The sequence below is a fragment of the Gadus chalcogrammus genome, chromosome 7 (genome assembly GCF_026213295.1).
Source record: "Gadus chalcogrammus isolate NIFS_2021 chromosome 7, NIFS_Gcha_1.0, whole genome shotgun sequence".
NCBI classification, from domain to species: Eukaryota; Metazoa; Chordata; class Actinopteri; order Gadiformes; family Gadidae; genus Gadus; species Gadus chalcogrammus.
The window spans coordinates 999,270-1,011,769 of record NC_079418.1 but is presented as its reverse complement, the minus strand read 5'-3'; the positions used below and the strand labels follow the sequence as shown (position 1 = coordinate 1,011,769).

The 12,500-nt window shown below is 44.0% G+C and overlaps 1 protein-coding gene across 1 annotated transcript in view; it reads right to left on the bottom strand.

Moving 5' to 3' along the window:
- The window catches only part of LOC130385358 (guanine nucleotide exchange factor DBS-like), a 56,565-nt gene that overhangs the window by 43,877 nt on the left and 188 nt on the right, over positions 1 to 12,500 (bottom strand). The window contains exon 2 of the mRNA XM_056593844.1: positions 10,887 to 11,001. Coding sequence (XP_056449819.1) covers positions 10,887 to 11,001 — 115 coding nt within the window. The remainder of the gene's footprint in view (positions 1 to 10,886; positions 11,002 to 12,500) is intronic.

The window sequence follows — 12,500 nt, the reverse complement described above, 5'->3', positions numbered from 1 at the left end:
ATGAACTACCAGGAGGCCCTAACAGGGCCCTGTTAGGGCCCTAAGTGAGTTACTCAACTGAGGAGTTACTGGTAAACAGACTTGGGGACTACTGTATTCGTTACTGAGTAACGAATGATGAACAACCAGGGCCCTAACAGGGCCCTAAGTGACTTGCTCAGTAACTACTGATCAGTTACTGGTAAACAGACTAGGGGATACTGTATTAATTAATCATTCTGTGAATTAGCAAACTGACCAATTGATTATGAAAGCAACTTAATTTCCCTGGGATTTCACAATTAGTTGTTAAATTAACAGGACACAGACGGGATGATTGTCATATTTTAATAAAGATATTCACATATACACACAATACATACATTAATATTCACATTTAAGGTTTATTATGTGGCATTAGTAATGCTGATGGCTTAAAAGCAATTGTCCACCGCTGCAGGGCACGCTTTAAACCTGCCGCCCTTGGTTTCAAGCGCTGGCGAGGGCTGGCTTGGGTCCCACACTGGATCGACTGGTGGAGCTGGATCTGACTGATGATGAGTTGTTACTCATTCGCGAACCATTGGTTCACCAGTAGTTAAGCTTTTTGAACCATTCGTTTACCAGTAGTTAAGCTTTTTTAATCATTCGTTTACCAGTAGTGAAGCTTTTTGTGTACCTTCATGTAAAGTAATGCATCATACTGAGTTGTTACTCTTTCGCAAACCATTCGTTCACCATTAGTTAAGCTTTTGGAATCATTCGTTTACCAGTAGTGAAGCTTTTTGAATCATTTGTTTACCAGTAGTGAAGCTTTTTGTGTACCTTCATGTAAAGTTATGCATCATACTGAGTTGTTACTCTTTCGCAAACCATTCGTTCACCAGTAGTTAAGCTTTTGGAATCATTCGTTTACCAGTAGTGAAGCTTTTTGAATCATTCGTTTACCAGTAGTGAAGCACTTTAGGGTTAGCTAAACGCCAAACCACTGTTGATGACAATGAGGGATCTACAGCCACTTTAGTTAAACATTTATAACATCCCCTAGTCTGTTTACCAGTAACTCCTCAGTAGTTACTGAGTAACTCACTTAGGGCCCTGTTAGGGCCCCCTGGTAGTTCATCATTCGTTACTCATTCGTTCCTCAGTAACTACCCACGTTTTGCGTACCTTATTGTAAAGTGTTACCCCTCCTTCCTCTCTCTCACTGACTCTCACTGGTGTTAAGATAGTTTGCCTCTTCACTTCCACTGTACATTTACATTTACATTCAGGGCGTTTATCAGACGCTTTCACCTATAGCTCTTTACCAATCTCTGTGGGTACAGCAAGGACGTTCATAGAACCAAGCACTAACCATCACTAGGTTAACCCATTCCCCGTAGACAACACAGATAGCTAGGATAAGACGATACACAATGCTACTATTTTTAATTGCAAGGACGTACAAACAATAAGTTTGCACCTACTACACCACACAGACTACAATTACACTAAGAGTAAATGTAGTGTGCAGAGTGTAGTGTAGTGTGTGTATTGTAGTGTAGTGTGTGTACTAGTGTGTGTAGTGTAGTGTGTGTACTATAGTGTGTGTAGTGTAGTGTGTGTACTATAGTGTGTGTAGTGTAGTGTGTGTGTACTGTAGTGTGTGTAGTGTAGTGTGTACTGTACTATAGTGTGTGTAGTGTAGTGTGTGTACGATAGTGTGTGTAGTGTAGTGTGTGTAGTGTGTTGTATGTTCATGTGCATATGTATGTGTGTGTATTTATATGTGTGTGTGTGTGTGTGTGTGTGTGTGTGTGTGTGTGTGTGTGTGTGTGTGTGTGTGTGTGTGTGTGTGTGTGTGTGTGTGTGTGCAGGTGTGCGTGCAGGTGTGTGCGTCCTCAACAGCCGAATACTCAATCAAGAACACACACATTAAGAAAACAAAACACAGAGCAACACACACACACACACACACACACACACACACACACACACACACACACACACACACACACACACACACACACACACACACACACACACACACATTAAGAAAACAAAACACAGAGCAACACTTACCTACAGCCAAAACACACACACACACACACACACACACACACACACACACACACACACACACACACACACACACACACACACACACACACACACACACACACACGGTAGCTATACTGCTGATGCTAGCCCTCTGGCCATCGGCATTAGCCAATCGACAGATCATTAGCAAGGTGTGAGTGCGCGCACACACACACACACACACACACACACACACACACACACACACACACACACACACACACACACACACACGCGCGCGCGCGCGCGCTCGTCCTACCCTCGGCTGCGGACCCCATCCTTCCGTCGCCAGGTGAAGAGACGAGCGACCGACGGTCTAATTCCATTCGCTGGTCCGCGGTTACCCGGTTGTCATGGCGAGAGTCCCCGGTTTATACGTTTGTGTGCGTGTGGCTGCGGTTGTGTTGTGTTTCGGATGTGCGGACCCCTCAGCCGGTCGCATCCATCGCGTTACGGAGCGGAAGGAAGGACGAGAGCATCTCTCTCTCTCTCTCTCTCTCTCTCTCTCTCTCTCTCTCTCTCTCTCTCGCTCTCTCTCTCTCTCTCTCTCTCTCTCCTCTCTCTCTCTCTCTCTCTCTCTCTCTCTCTCTCTCTCTCTCTCTCTCTCTCTCTCTCTCTCTCTCTCTCTCTCTCTCTCTCTCTCTCTCTCTCTCTCAGAGCCCGCCTCTCTGCGTCTACCGTTTCCCGTAGCCAATCACAGCCCTGTGTTGGGTTTGATTGGCGGTGAGCAGCGGGGGTATAAATTGATGCTGCAGAGGCCTCTCGCTTTCCATCCCACAGGCACACAAACTCACACACACACAAACTCACGCACACGCAAACGTGCGCGCGCACACACACACACACACACACACACACACACACACACACACACACACACACAACAACACAATGGCCTCACGTTATGTGTGTGTTTGCATGAGTGTGTTTTTCTATATATATATATATATATATATATATATATATATATATATATATATATATATATATATATATATATATATATATATATATATATATATGATAAATATGTATATATATATATATATGTAGACGAGCTAAATTAATTTGATTTTGTTTTATTTTTTTATCATTGTTCATACCTTTTTTTATTGTGAACTCCACCAAATATTGGTTCGTAAGTAAGTTGGTTTCGTTGCTTGCTATGGCATGCCTTTTGTTTCCCTGGGGAGTGGTTTGGCGTTGCACCTGTGTGTCTAGCGTCAGTGAGCGCTGATGCACGGAGCTGGTGATATGCGTTTGTGTCTCTCTCCCTTTGATTTTTATGTAAACCCCTTGAACGTTTGTTGCCCTTGAACGGTTGTGGTGGTTCACACTGCTCTGCGACGTGCTTTTAGGCACGCAGGAGAAACTCTCTGGTGTGTAGACAATTTGTCAGTCATTGAACTGTTGGAAGGGTGGACTTTTTTAACTCGTAAACTAGCTTGAGCCGGTGGTAGCTTAGTTTGTTCCTGCGTTGATATTTCAAATGCAGTTGTGTGATCCGGTATGTGTGGTCAATTGTTTGCTTCCTTTGTTTTGTAGAGCGGAGAGAGAGATCCCGGATTGTGTGTGACGCCCGTGTTGTTTTGTCTCCTTTTGAAAGGTATGCCTGTTATGTGTTTTTGTTTATGGTATAATATGTAAAATGAGTGTGAGGAAAATGACAATTCTTTCTTATATTTTATTTAATTAATTTCTTTGAGATTATTTTATGCTTTGTTTACATTTCTATAATTTATCCCCTACATGTATTCATCATTAGTCACTGTAATGTATTGTGTGTGTTTCCGTAGTTCAGGTTGTATGACGTCAGGACGTAATTGCATGTACTTGTATAATGGCGGACAACAAGTAAAGACGTGTTTTTGATTCTAAGCAGCGCATGTGTCCGAGTCACATCAATATACAACATGGTGTCAGAAGAAATCACGGAATGATAAAAGAGAAAAGAAAAAATGGCACAGTTACAGCCACCGTCAAGTTTGAGCCTACAAGGTAATCTTGCGGAAAACTGGAAATTATGGATCAAGAAGTTGGAGCTGTTTTGTACTGCTAGCAGAATAGCTGAAAAGTCAGAGGCGGTGCAGTGTGCTACTTTTCTGCACGTGGCGGGTGAAGAGGCGATAAAGGTTTACAACACGTTTGTCTTCAGTGAAGCTGAGAAAGACAAAATTCAAGTGTTGAAAGAAAAGTTCAAAGATTACTGTGAGCCTAGAAAGAACCTTCCATACACCCGACATATGTTCTTCACAAAGGCTCAAGGACCGACAGAGACCATAGACGCTTACGTGACGGAGTTGAAGAGCAAAGCCAAAGATTGTGAGTTTGGACTCTTTGATCCGTGACAGGATTGTATGCGGCATACGAGATGATAGTGTAAGAAGAAGACTATTAAGAGAGGCGGATCTTACGTTAGAAAAAGCCATTGATGTCTGCCGTGCCAATGAGATCACGTCAAGTCAAGTTAAAATGCTCAATGAAGAAGTTGAAGTGCATAAAATAAGACCTGTGAATACAGCTAAGACAGAAAGAGCTGAAAAGGGCAGAACAAAGCCAGCGTCACAGGATGAGCAAAAGGGATTTGATTGCAATAGATGTGGATATAAACATGAATACAAGAAATGTCCAGCTTTTGGTCAGACATGTAAGTCATGCCAGAAAAATAATCACTTTGCAAAGATGTGCAAGGCACAAGGCCACACAAGGAAAATGCATGCTGTGGAACAGAGTGACAGTGACCATAACATGTTCATTGGCAGAATCAATGTGGAACAAGAAGTATGCATCAAAAAGATTGACCATGCAGAGATGGAGGATGGCGATGAGTGGACTGAAGAACTAAAGATAAACAGGGGAAATGTGAAATGTAAGCTTGATACTGGTGCAGGTTGCAATGTGATGTCAGAAGACACGTTCAACTCACTCGACATCGGAGGAAAGCTGAAAAAATCCACCTGCAGGCTTGTTGCATATTTCGGCCACCAGTCGGCGCCATTGGGCAAGAGAGAACTCACTTGTGTGCACAAAGGACAGAAACACAAGATTGAGTTTGAGATCACGCAGCAAAATGTTCCAGCAATACTGGGGAAGAAAACATGCACTAAGTTAGGCTTGGTGAAGAGAGTGTATGATATAAAAAAAGACAATGACATTCTGAATAACTTTGATGACTTGTGTTCTGGTTTAGGATGTTTACCAGGGATACACCATATTCAGATTGATCCAACTATTTCACCAGTTGTGCATGCTCCAAGATCAGTTGTGGGACAAAGTAGTGGAAGAACTACACAGGATGGAACAGAATGGAGTGATAACAAGACAAATAGAACCGACAGACTGGGTGAGTAGCATGGTGAAGGTGGTCACACCGAAAAAGATGAGGATATGCATGGATCCACAGGATCTTAATCAGGCAATAAAACGAGAGCACTATCCACTGCTAACTGTTGAAGAGGTTGTCTCACGTATGCCGAAAGGAAAGTACTTTTCTGTGCTAGACGCAAATCAAGGGTTTTGGCAAATTAAACTGGACGAAGAAAGTTCCAAGTTGTGCACATTCAACACTCCTATAGGGAGATATCGGTTCCTCCGTCTACCCTTTGGAATCTCTTCTGCATCTGAGGTGTTCCAGAGATCCGTGGCACAAATGATTGAAGGCCTGGAAGGAGTAGTCAACATTATCGATGATTTGCTTGTATGGGGTGACACAATCGAGGAACATGATCAGAGATTAATAAAGGTCTTGGAGAGAGCAAGGGAGTACAACTTGAAATTGAACAGAAACAAATGTAAAATCAGAACTACAGAGATCAAGTACATAGGTCATGTACTCAGCACTGATGGGCTGAAAGCAGATGATGAAAAAGTGAGAGCTGTGGTACAGCTACCACCACCACAAGACAAACTGGAGCTGATGAGATTCATGGGCATGATACAATATCTTGAAAAGTTCATTCCCAACCTGTCTGAGGTCAGCGCTCCACTGAGAAAGCTGCTAGAGAATGACACGGAATGGCATTGGGAAGAGGAGCAAAAGCAAAGCTATGAACAATTGAAGAAGTTGGTTACCAATGCACCAACACTCAAGTTCTATGATGTGAAAGCACCTGTGACATTGTCTGTGGATGCCAGTTCAGAAGGCATAAGAGCTGTAATACTGCAAGATGGAAGGCCTGTAGCGTATGGATCACGAGCGCTTACTGACTGTCAGTGCAGATATGCGCAAATTGAAAAGGAACTAGAACTGCAAGCAGTTATGCAGGGGTCCAAGAAGTGTGTATTTCGCCGGCACAACGCGACAAGAAATGTGCGTTTCGCCGGCACAACGCGAAGCATGTGTTCAAAACGCTACCCTGAACCTGTGGATACAAAGGATTTGACTGTGGTAGGAGTAGCGAGAAGTCAGTGTAGCGTTTTCGCGGCGAAATTTTGTAGAAGATATACAATTTCCTCGTTTATGGCGCCCCCTAATGGCGAAATTTTCCGTAATTTTTATCGAACGACATTAAGGGTAGCACCAACATGTGTGTACAATTTGGACTCGATCCGATGTCTACTTTTGGATTTTTTGGGATTTTTGATTTTCCACGTCTAATTTAGCTAATATACCAATATTCAAAACGCTACCGTTTAGTCGTCGAAGGTCGGATCAAAAAAGTGTGCGAATTTATTTTTGTGTGTGCGTCTGACGATGTTGTGTGCAAAGAAAAAAAAATATAGACGCAAATGGGCGTGGCCTATGCCAAAAGATGCAGCAGACTCCAGTGAATATGTGGGTACACGTTTTTGACTGTGGGAGGTTCGGTGTGGGAGTTATAGCCCCAAACGCGTCTTTCCTTGGTATAGCGCCACCTAGTGTCCGGCGTGTCTGGATTTTGTCGTCTGCGTAGAACTCAGGGACCTGGATCTAGTCATGCAATTGGCGTGCCGGCACCATTTACGGTTTGGGCTGTGGGCACACTTTTAGGGAAGGAAGTATAAAAAGAAAAATCCTTACAAAAACAATAGGGATCCAACCTGTTGGCTTGGACCCCTAATTACTTGCCATAGTTTATGGGTGTGAGAAATTCCACCAGTATTTATATGGCAGAGACATTAAAGTTGAGAGTGATCACAAACCGCTTGAGAGCATCTTCAAAAAGCCACTCCACCAAGCTCCCATGAGATTGCAAGGATGCTTCTCAGACTACAGAGGTACACGCTCAAAGTTACCTATAAGCCAGGGAAAGAGCTGTACATCGCTGACACTCTGAGCCGTGCTTTCCTAAAAGAGCAAAAAGAAGATTTGCTAGGAGAGGAGTTGGAAGTCAACTGGGTTACACCACAACTACCCATCTCAGAAAATAGATTAATCATGTTCAAAAAAGCAACAACGGATGATCCGGAAATGCAAATGCTACGAGACATCACAATGACAGGATGGCCAAAAGAAAGAGATGATGTTCCAAAAGAAATGAAAACATACTGGACATTCAAAGAGGAAATCAGCTATGCATCAGGACTGTTGTTCAAAGCTGCAAAACTCGTTGTGCCAAACCAGATGAGACAGGAAATGCTGAACAAAATCCATGAGTCACATCTTGGCATAGTGAATGTAAAGAGAGAGCTAGGGATATTCTCTACTGGCCAGGCATGTCAACTGAGATAGAGGGCGTTGTGTCTCAATGTGCTGTATGCAATGAAAACAAAAACAGCAATCCCAAAGAACCTCTACTTCCCCACACACTGCCAGGAAGACCATGGGAGAAGATTGGCACAGATCTCTTTCACTACAATGGTGCAGAGTATTTGCTCTGCGTAGATTACTATTCAAAATAACCAGAGATCACCAAGTTGTGTGACACAACAAGCCGAGGTGTCATCACTGCCATGAAGTCGACATTCGCTAGGCACGGAACCCCAGTTTCCGTAGTCTCTGACAATGGTCCACAATATGCCAGTGGTGAATTCAGAGGGTTTTCTGAGAGTTGGGAATTTGAACATGTTACTTCCAGTCCAGGACATGCTTAGTCTAATGGTCAGGCAGAAAGAACTGTACAAACAGTAAAAAACATGCTCAAAAAGGCACAGAGCGGCAATGGCGATCCATACATTGCTTTGCTCGAATACCGCAACACACCGCTGGAGGGTATAGGATTATCTCCTGCACAGCTGTTAATGGGACGTCGTCTAAAGTCCAAACTTCCAGCATCAACAACTCTATTGACTCCTGAAAATAGAGCTCAAGTTCAAGACAATCTGAAGTGCAGACAAATGAAGCAAAAGAGCTACTTTGACAGACAAACACAAAAGTTGCCAGATCTACGAACAGGTGAAAATGTCAGGATACAGAAAGGAGATACATGGCAGCCAGCTGTGGTTGTGGAAAGACATCAGCTACCAAGATCCTTCATAGTTCGCACACAAGATGGACGAGTCTACAGGAGGAACAGAAAGCATCTACTGAAGACAGGCGAGAGGGAATTTCCACCTACAGAGATGCAGGACATTCCCACATACATACACACTGAAACGGCACACACTGGATCTGACACAGAAGGCAACGACACAGAGGTCAATCAGGACACTGACTCACATGATGGACAAGCACAGTTACAATTACATCACACAAGGTCTGGGAGACAAGTCAAGATTCCAGCCAGATACAGAGACTAGAAATACCTTCGAACTCAAGCAGATTGATGCTAGGTTGTGTTACTGAGTGTTAATGAAAAAAAAAAAAGAATGTTGTCGATTTATTAATGCATGAGTGTAACATAATGCATTTTGTTTATTTGAATGGTGTTAAACACTGAAGAAAAAGTTTTACCTTAAGGCATTGTTTTATGTTACGTGTCATAACTACAACAAAGAAGTGAGGCATTATTTTGTGTCAGTTTAATTTTAAAACGAAAGCAAAACAAAGCATCTTAAGAAAGGGGATGTAATGTATTGTGTGTGTTTCCGTAGTTCAGGTTGTATGACGTCACTCAGGACGTAATTGCATGTAATTGTATAATGGCGGACAACAAGTAAAGACGTGTTTTTGATTCTAAGCAGCGCATGTGTCCGAGTCACATCAATATACAACAGTCACAGGATATATTAAGCTAGCGTGAGTGAGCGCTGATGCACGGAGCTGAGTGGAGAGTGATATCCCGGATTGTGTGTGACGCCCGTGTTGTTTTGTCTCCTTTTGAAAGAATAAACCTCCATTACTCGACTCCTGTGTGTGCCTCATTCAAAGATACAAGACACAACGCAGAAAGACATCGGTTACATATATATATATATACACATGTATATATATTTATACCACGGTCTGCGGGAATACTCGATTCTGATTGGATGCAGGGTGTGCATTAACTCCTGATATACGGACACCTGGACAAGTAGTTCCGTCAAATTGTCTGTTAACAGTTCTCAATTAATGCGCTAGCTGGCGTATCGTCTCTAAAATAGTAGTAACCATAGCAACGGGAAACAACAAAGCTCAGCGGACTATAATACCTCCCGCTACCTCCCGTTCTAAAGTCGTAGCTATGGTCCGTCCTAATTACTGGAGGAGTGAACAACGTTTCCGTTGCATGAGAACCCAACGGGCGTGTAATGGTGGTTCCGATTAGGGAGAATCCGGGTATCGTCAGTTAATTCCTGATAATGGACACCTCGTCGGGCATTATCCCTTACTTATTACACAGGTCTTTTCAACGTTCCGTTCACTTGCATGGGCACTTCACAACTTCCGGCGGTCAATTATTTTTGGTTATTACACAGGTCTTTTCAACGTTCCTTTCACTTGCATGGGCACTTCACAACTTCCGGCGGTCAATTATTTTTTGATAATTCATTGGCAACGGATGAATAATGACCGCTGTCAAGGTAAACAAAATGACTTTTTGCCTTTGGTATCACTCCGCACGTAGTCCGGTAACTTGTCAACGTAATAAGCGGGATATGTATCAACCCAAGCGCTGTCGGTTGCTAAGCGACGACGTCAACGTCTTGGGCGGTCTATTTCTCTGCTGATCAACGCCATGAATGCTGGTAACAAATACATTGTAAATAAATTGTTTCGTTTTGGGAAGTAGCCGTGTAATAAGCGGGATAATGTATAGAACTTCGCCGGTCATTATCGAAAAATAAGCCCCTTCATGGCGAAGCAAGACACCTCCGCTGCGCGTCGGTGTCCTGTTCGCCCTGTCGGGGCTTATTTTCTGACCGGCGTTCTATACATTATCCCTTACATATGATGAATTTATATCTAGCTAATTGAACTGCCCCCATTATATTGAAGTTTTATTGCATTATTCGGTTGAATTGATACTAATATCTTACATAATTGGTTGTGAAAAAATATATACCAATAAAATAAAACAATTATATAGAGGCTACCGGATTTTTTTCTATTGAAGGTATTGATTGCATTTTTTAAATTGTAATTGTTAATGTAATCAGTTGTGCTATGCTATTAAGAAAAAACTCTTAATTGACCATCTCCCTAATCGTCATTTTATTACCCAGAACTCAACTGCGCATGACAGCGCTGATCTCCCGTGGCTCCTGAGCATGGCTCCTGAGCCGCTTTACGTAACGATCTAGTTCCCCACCGGCTTCACAGCGTCAGACAGTTCACAGCCCGACCGTGGTGAGGTGGCGCCCCCTTCTGGCGGTCGAAGAAGGGGGTGCGAAGGGATGGAAACGATCGTTTACTGTGTGGGTGTGTTTTATATGCGTGTGTGTGTATGTTTGTGTGTGGTTGTTTGTGTAGGGGGTTATAGTGGAAGTGATGAAGGGGGTGTGTGTGTGTGTGTGTGTGTGTGTGCGTGCCTGTGTGTGCTGACCTTGGAACGCTGGTCAGGTATTTGAGGACGTTCTGTAGCTCCTCCTCCTCCAACTCGCTGAACTCTGGGAATTCTGGGAAAACGATGAGAGGGTTCCCATTGGTCGATCGACCGCCTGGGAAGGGAAATATTTAAGGGTTAACTTAGATAGTTTTCAAATCAATTCAACATCAATCCGTTACCTTTAATATAAAGACAGGAAAATGGGCTTTACAATATTACCTAACATTCACCCATTCATACACATTCACCCATTCATACAAACATTCACCCATTCATATACAGATTCACCCAGTCACACACACTTTCACCCATTCATATACAGATTCACACATTCATATAAACATTCACTCATTCATATACAGATTCATCCATTAATACACATATTCACTCATTCATATACAGATTCACCCATTCATACACACATTCACCCATTCAGTCAAACCATTCATAAATCATGAATGACATTCAAAACCGAACTCATCAAACTTCACTCAAAGCCCAGTGTGAAATAAATAATAACATTCCAACACACACGCACACACACACACACACAGAAACACTTGTATACACACACTAACACACACACACACACATTTGTCTACACACACAAACACACGCTTGTATACAGACACACTTTTATACACACACTTGTACGCACACACAGACACACACCCCTACACAGTGCCTCACACAAACCTAATGCTACCCTGTTAGGATGTTGATGGATGGTTGCCATGGCAGCCACTGCTGCCATGGCAACATGTGAATAATTCAGTCAGAGAGAATCTGCTCTGATACTTGAACCTCCAACGGAAGAACCAGAGTGTGTGTGTGTGTGTGTGTGTGTGTGTGTGTGTGTGTGTGTGTGTGTGTGTGTGTGTGTGTGTGTGTGTGTGTGTGTGTTTGTGTGCATCTACAAGAGTTTGTGTGTGTGTGTTCAGTTTTCAAATAACTTTTCAAGAACTACTTCCTCTCCTCCTTCTCTTCCTCTCCTCCCCCCTCTCCCTTTCTCTCTCCCCCTCTCCTCCTCCTCCTCCTCCCTCCACCCCTCGCCCTCTCCCTCCTTCCCATGGGAGAAGGAGCAGGAAGTGGTCCAGACCAACGGCAGGAAGTGGTCCAGACCCACGGCAGGAAGTGGTCCAGACCCACGGCAGGAAGTGGTCCAGACCCACGGCAGGTAGGGGTCTAGAGGGGGGCCTCACCTGGCAGGTAGGGGGCTAGAGGGGGGGAGGCCTCACCTGGCAGGTAGGGGTCTAGAGGGACAGCTCACCTGGCAGGTAGGGGTCTAGAGGGACAGCTCACCTGGCAGGTAGGGGTCTAGAGGGACAGCTCACCTGGCAGGTAGGGGTCTAGAGGGACAGCTCACCTGGCAGGTAGGGTCTAGAGGGACAGCTCACCTGGCAGGTAGGGGTCTAGAGGGACAGCTCACCTGGCAGGTAGGGGTCTAGAGGGACAGCTCACCTGGCAGGTAGGGGTCTAGAGGGACAGCTCACCTGGCAGGTAGGGGTCTAGAGGGACAGCTCACCTGGCAGGTAGGGGTCTAGAGGGACAGCTCACCTGGTAGGTAGGGGTCTAGAGGGACAGCATACCTGGCAGGTAGGGGTCTAGAGG